This window comes from Nanorana parkeri, unplaced genomic scaffold (assembly GCF_000935625.1).
Source record: "Nanorana parkeri isolate BGI_ZX_2015 unplaced genomic scaffold, ASM93562v1 scaffold286, whole genome shotgun sequence".
NCBI classification, from domain to species: domain Eukaryota; kingdom Metazoa; phylum Chordata; class Amphibia; order Anura; family Dicroglossidae; genus Nanorana; species Nanorana parkeri.
Window position 1 is genome coordinate 937,888 of NW_017306554.1, and position 6,831 is coordinate 944,718.

The window sequence follows — 6,831 nt, forward strand, 5'->3', positions numbered from 1 at the left end:
GCAACACAAACAGTTTTCCAGAGGAAATGCTTGCATGTAATTTATATTTTAAAAAAACTATGCAATGGAGGTCATACACCTTGATGAACACCTCACTTAGTATGTGACATCATAGAAAAATGAGACCCTCAACAAAACACAAATACCATGCTGCAGATAACATGTAAACAAATATCTGCAGACATTTTCTGTTACAAGCCCTCATAGTAATTGTGTCTGCAGATAAAAAACAAAAACAAGTAGTAAAAATCACAATTCTGCAGACAGAGGAGGCCAATTACCCAAGAAGACTTTGAGGATGCCTTGGTGGTGGAGCTGGACACATTTCCCAGCATCTTCTTGTACATGGCAGTTTCTACATTCTTCTGTTCAGAGTGCTTCTTCACTAGCTTGGAGAGCTCAGCATGGATTGTCTAAGACAGAGAAAGCCTTCAATTACTAAACCCAAATATGTCCATTTTATGTTTTGGAATCTTTGAGGTCATCTTACTTCAGTTGCTAAAAGACAATGTTCTTCATGTCAAATGATATGCTTCAAAGATTTTAGCAATCTTCACTGCAGATTCTTACCTGATTCTCCTATCTTGTGGATACTAGGACAAGTCATTTCACTAACTTCCTAAAAGTGCATTAAAGTAGAACTATGGAATAAGTGTGGCAGCACTTAACTATATGTACTATATATTTGGACTTACAATTTTCTCCTGGTCTCCCTGTAAAGTCCCACAAATACCTGTTGAGCCTGCCAGCGAAGTCCATCGCATTAATTTCCTAGAATACCGTGGCAACAATGCTGCACTGCTACTCAATTCAGAGCAGAGATGATACTCTCATGTGGTATGAAAAAATGTTGCAGGGGGCATAGCTATCAGCATTGTTATTGCCGATTCCCAAGCCTTTAGCTTGTCAATCACTATCTGGCAACACCCAGCTCTGCCCCCTGCTTTCTGCCACTGTTACTGAAATCCTCCACTGAGTGTTGCTGTAATATACTTACCTAGTCTCCTCTGACATCAGTGTGAAGCCCCGCCCTAACCAATCATGTCCCACTAATTAATCCGCTCTCCTCCCTTTCTAAGCCGGAAAATTCAACCTGGCGGCTGTGTAATGTGTAGATGCCGGCCCCCCTTAAACTGCACCTCCTCTTATCTCCAGCAGACTCAATCCTCTTGGATTCATTGTGCCTCTTCTCTCAGCATATTTCCACTGTTCTACTACAGGAACTTAGCCCTATTTCATCTGCTGCTGCTGCGTGCACTCCTCATCATTCATCACTGCTGCTGACATCTGTCTGCACTCAGCATTTTCCATGTTGGTTGCTGACTCCAGTATGCACTCTTCAATACTGCTTCTGTTCCCTGAGGGCAATTCCCTTGGATACAGCTTGACCCACAAAGCCTGCAGATGCTAACATTCCTTCAAGAAACCACCATGTTCCACTGAGGATTCTCCTAACCGCAAGTACCGGCAAACTTATTATACAACTGTATGATGTAATACAGGTCATAGACTTTCTGAGATCCTATATCTACTCCCTCTCTGTGATACTAAACAACGAGATTAATATACTTATTTGTATGCAGTAATACAGGTCATAGATCTTCCTAATCTGCTCCATTACAATGACTCTTGTGCGATTACCTACTTGTATGGCATAATACAGGACTGCTTGATTACCCCAATTGAGTTATTCCCTTAGAGACTGTCACATTATGGTGTACGTTTAATAAACTGTGATAAAACTAGCTTTATCAAGAGTTAACTTTACTCAGCAGATCTCTTTGTTTTTCTCGGCTGCACAGAGGCTGTTTAATAACCTGCGAAAAGAAAACTTCTCACGTAACAGCTGTGAAAGGCTGAGATAAGTTAGCTCAGTGATCAGTTGTGAAAGCACAATGATATCCTTTGTGATAATCTGCAATCCTCCTGACAGGATCGTAGTTTAATCTGCCAAACCACCCATTAACAATATTACAAAGCACCGCTATAGCAAAGTGCAACAGTTATTTCACCGTTAAAATTAAGAAAATTGCTAAAAAACAGGATTTGCATGTTCTGATTTGTTCAGCATGTACCAGTACAAAACCATGAATTAAACTACCAGAGGCAGCCACAATGCGAGGCAGTGATGGGGTAATGTAAGAAGTATTACAAATTATCTTTGTGACTGAACATTGTGCAGGGACACTCCATATAATTCTCGAAGTGAATGCATGACCAAATGCGTTCCACATTTGAGATCCATCACATAAAAGGTAAAATTATTACAGCTGCAGGGTCTGGGAGGGGGAGCTTGTAAAACACAAATTAAGGAGAATTTGGCTCAATCAGGTAAGGTAAAGAAAGCTTTTTATTTTTCTTGGCAACTTGGGCTTTGCATCACATAGAAACTAGATTTGGCATTTTCTTAAACTGCCATACAGGAGCCTTTAGTACTACTTTAAGAGGTAGTGGCTGGCCTGCATGATATTATCACATGATTAGGTCAGAATGTTGTAGGAAGAGATAAAACTGCTAAAAAAAAAAAAAAACTATGAGCAAGCCACATAAGTGTTTTGTAACTCAGTGTACAGACATTGCACACAAACATTGTACAAAACATCTTCTAGTGTTGCCATGGTTGCAAACTACCAATATCTGAAAATTTTTGGATGCTCTAGGAAATTATAGCTGGCTACAAATGAAAATGCAGGTAATGAATTAAAATGTGGAGTACAAAACGACTTGTATAGCAAATATATGTTACACTCCAAGGAAATCATTGACACTTTCAACATATTTAAACAGGCAAACATGAGATCGTCATAGTGCCCACAGATAAAGGTAATGTACTTGAACAAATAACACATAAAACCGAAATAGTATCCTGTACCACAGTTCCTCTGGGGGGCCTACCCTGGACAGACAGGAAGCACACGAGCCACCTTCGGACGCATCCACTTATTGGTCCTACGATGGCGGTCTGTAAAGCAGATAAGACGGGCTGTAGGACAGATAGGTATCCTTCCCTGATGACCCCAGTGTTGGGACACCCAGACCTGCCCATCTCACCCTATGACAGGGAGATTGACCGAGAAATACAGTCAGGCAGATTCAGGCTTTACCATTTCCATGCCGGTTCGGATCGATTGCCTATTAAAGATATTCAAGTATGCTCGGATCCTCCCATGACCTTTTGGAAAGCACTTCAGGTGCGCCATTTTCTCACCCAATTGGTTAGAAACCCACGGGAGCTGCCTCTCCTGACCCCTTTCGAGGAAATCTGTTTGCGAGAGGGTCCTACCCGTCATGGCCTATCAGAAGCCTACAAGTTACTGAGTGACCCGCCCGATCTACCCCTCCCGGTGTATATCTCTAAGTGGGAACGTGATTTGGGAATCACCTTTACTCCGCCCCAAGTTGATAGGATATTTCAGATGACACATAAGGCCTCTATATCCAGCAGTGTCCAAGAAACGGGGTTCAAAATTCTATCCAGATGGTATAGAGTCCCGACGACCTTGCATAGAATGTTCCCACAGTGCTCACCACTCTGCTGGCGTTGCCAGGCGCAAGAAGGTACGATATTACATGTGTTCTGGTCCTGCCCTCTGCTGAGGGTTTTCTGGGATAAGGTGGCAGAGGTATGCAACACATTGACAGGGGTTGTTTTGGGGTCCGACCCAGCTGAATATCTCCTACACCGGGCACCCATGCCCTTACGCCGCCATAGGAGGTCCCTCTTGGTGCACTTACTCAGTGCGGCGAAGGCATGTATCCCCCTTTACTGGAAGCGCATGGTGGCACCACCAATCTCACTGTGGCTGGTGAGGGTTGGAGAGATCTACAGAATGGAGGATCTCCTGGCCTCAGCTAGCCACAGAGAGACACAGTTTAATCGAACCTGGTTTTACTGGATGGATTTCACTACTACCCAGGATTATGCTACCCTGTTAGGGGAGATGTAAAGACTGTCACGGAAGGCGACTGGCCTATCTGGGGGCAGAGATGTGGACATATGGGACCTCATCCGCTGGCAGTAAAGCTAGTGGATGGGAGATACGTAGGCGCGTGTCAGGAACCGCGGTGATGTGATCAGAATCCGGTAGAGACGCGGGAGAAAACGTCTGTTTCCCCTCCTATACTACTTTTCGTCTGTCTTTCTTCCTGGTCTTCTCTCTTCTTCTCCCCCTATCCTTACCTTTTCACCTCTATCCACCCCACTTACTCGTTAACATTGAACCGGATTGAACCCGACTACCCCTTTTGGATTGCCCCTGGGTACCTTGCCTTCGGACCTTTCAGGTTGCTTCCTGCCAGTGGGTTTCCTCCATGCTGCCAGCCCGCAGGCACGTCTGATAGCGCCTGACAGTTATGGTCTCTGAGGAAGGTATCTAAATGATTTTCGAATTATTCAATACTCTTTGATGATACAACTGATTGTGGAATTGAGTTCCACATTTTTACCGCTCTAACAGAAAAGAAGCCCCTACGCCCCTTGTGGTTAAAACTTTTTTTCCTCCAGTTTTAGGTGGTGACCTCTAGTCTTTGTTATGGAGTTAACAGTAAACAGTTAATTACTGATATTAGTATCATCACTAAACAAACATTTTGTACATCAAAATCATGTCCCCTCTTAATCGCCTCACTTCTAGAGTGAACAAATTTAAATTTAGCAACCTTGTCTCATAGCTTTGGTCCACCAGCCCCTCAATTCGTTTTGTTGCCCTTCTCCATACCCTCTCCAGGACACCCTTTCTGTGGATTGGTGACCAAAATTAAACCGTATACATAAGATGAGACCAAACCAGTATTTTATAAAGTGACACAATTTTTGCTTCGTCTCTACAGTACATTCCCTATTTAATACAAGACAGTACTCTGCTCACTTTGTTTGCCTGGCATTGCATACTATTGTTTAATCTGCAGTCAACTATGACCCCCAAATCTTTTTCCACTTCTGACTTCCCTAGTGGAGTTCCCATTAATGTGTATTCTGTTTGCCTGTTTTTAGCCCCAAAGTGCATTACTTGACATTTTTCGCATTAAACCTCATTTGCCACATAATTGCCCACTCTCCTATTTTATCCAGTCCTCCTGTAATGTAATAATGTCTAATCCCGAGTCTAGTACCCTCCCAATTTTAGCATCATCTACAAACACAGAAACGTGACTATTGACACCTTCCCCAATATCATTAATAAACAGGTTAAACAGTATGGGGTCTAGCACAGAACCCTGGGGCACGGCACTCTCTCACCATAGACCAATTAGAAACATAACCATTTACCAATACTCTCTGGACACGTTCCTGTAGCCAGTTCTCTATCCATGTACACACCATTTCATCTATGCCCATAGAGGTACTGGGTCAAAAGCTTTTGCAAAATTCAGTCACATCACGTCCACCTGACTTCCTCCATCCAGATCTCTACTCACCTCCTCATAGAATGTTAGAAGGTTGGTTTGACAAGAACAGTCCTTCATAAATCCATGCTGATTATAACTTATTATACCATTGCCACGAACAGTAGAACTAAGTCTGGGAACTGAAGACTAAGATTCTATAACAACACATTTCATTAATTTACTGGTTTTGCTCTTTTTGGTCAACGCTTTATTGATAATAAGCAACTGAGGGTTATACTACCACCTACACAATAAATGTATACTAGGTACATAGAAAACTGAAGGCCAGTCGCCTAAAGGCTATACACCTTCCCATCTCCCAGTTATGCTTAGTGTCCGCAGGAGAATGGATGTCTACTATCGACAAATACTAGTAGATTCAGGCCATATATTGGAAATCCTTAAAGTCTTAGTCAACAAGCACAGGCCTTCCTAGTTCATTTAGTATACTGGTGTTCTCTCTGACAAGTTCCTGCAGTTGACAGAGTCAACCTGCCTGTTCAAGTTACACAGGATACCACCATTTAGGCAGGTCAGTCCATTTAATCTGGGGATACCTTGCAGAGTTATTGGGACAAGAGCTGTGGCAGTTTGGTCTTTCCTAGTTTCTGAACACTCACTTTGTGTAATTGGCTGAAGCAAGTTTTTTTATGTATTGAGATTTTTTTTCCTTTTCATGTACTTAAGGTTTTGTCTGTTAGAGGCTGTAGCGGCTGGGTACTATTAAGGGGAGAAGATAAGAGATTCATATTTACACATTTCTTTATTTTCAGGTCATCAACAATTTCCTCACTTTGCCATAGGCAACACCCACTGTCAGTTTGTGGCCCTTCCCTTCAACCTTGCCTTGACCCCAACAGCATACACAAAGGTCCTCAGTTCTGGGTCTCCTTCATCTATGAGTTATTGCAGTCACTTGCCTGGATTATCTGCTGCTGCGAGAACAGACATCTCTGGTCTTGGACTCCAATGTGTCAACGACGATGCAGACTTTGGAGGACTTCAGATGGACCCTAAATATTGAGAATTCAACTCTGATTCCATCACATTTCTTGTACTACTTGGAACTGCCCTTGGATACCTTGGAGGCCAAAGTCTTCCTGCTATGGGAACAGTTAATAAAACTGTAAAATCAGATTTGGCAACTTCAATCCCAAAGTCAATATTCCCTATGCAGCTGCATGTGGGTTCTGGCAGGGCTCAAAATTTCCACTCGCCCCCTCGCAATTTGCGAGTGAAAATTGTGTGGGGGCGGGTGGAAATGAAGCCATTGAGTCAGGCACTCCTCGGGGCGGCTTCTCCCCTCCTCACCGACATGATGACAGCGCTCCCTCGTCCGTCCGTCCGGGGTCGCAGGAGGGAGTGCTGCCTGCTGTCAGGATGGCCGAGCGGGAGAGAAGCTGCGAGGAGAGAAGCCGCCCAGAGGAGAAGCCGCGCTCGCAG

The 6,831-nt window shown here is 43.5% G+C and overlaps 1 protein-coding gene across 1 annotated transcript in view; it reads right to left on the reverse strand.

Moving 5' to 3' along the window:
* The window catches only part of FKBP8 (FK506 binding protein 8), a 67,057-nt gene that overhangs the window by 4,091 nt on the left and 56,135 nt on the right, over nt 1-6,831 (reverse strand). Inside the window, exon 8 of the mRNA XM_018557484.1 lies at nt 282-413. Within this exon, the coding sequence (XP_018412986.1) occupies nt 282-413 (132 nt within the window). The remainder of the gene's footprint in view (nt 1-281; nt 414-6,831) is intronic.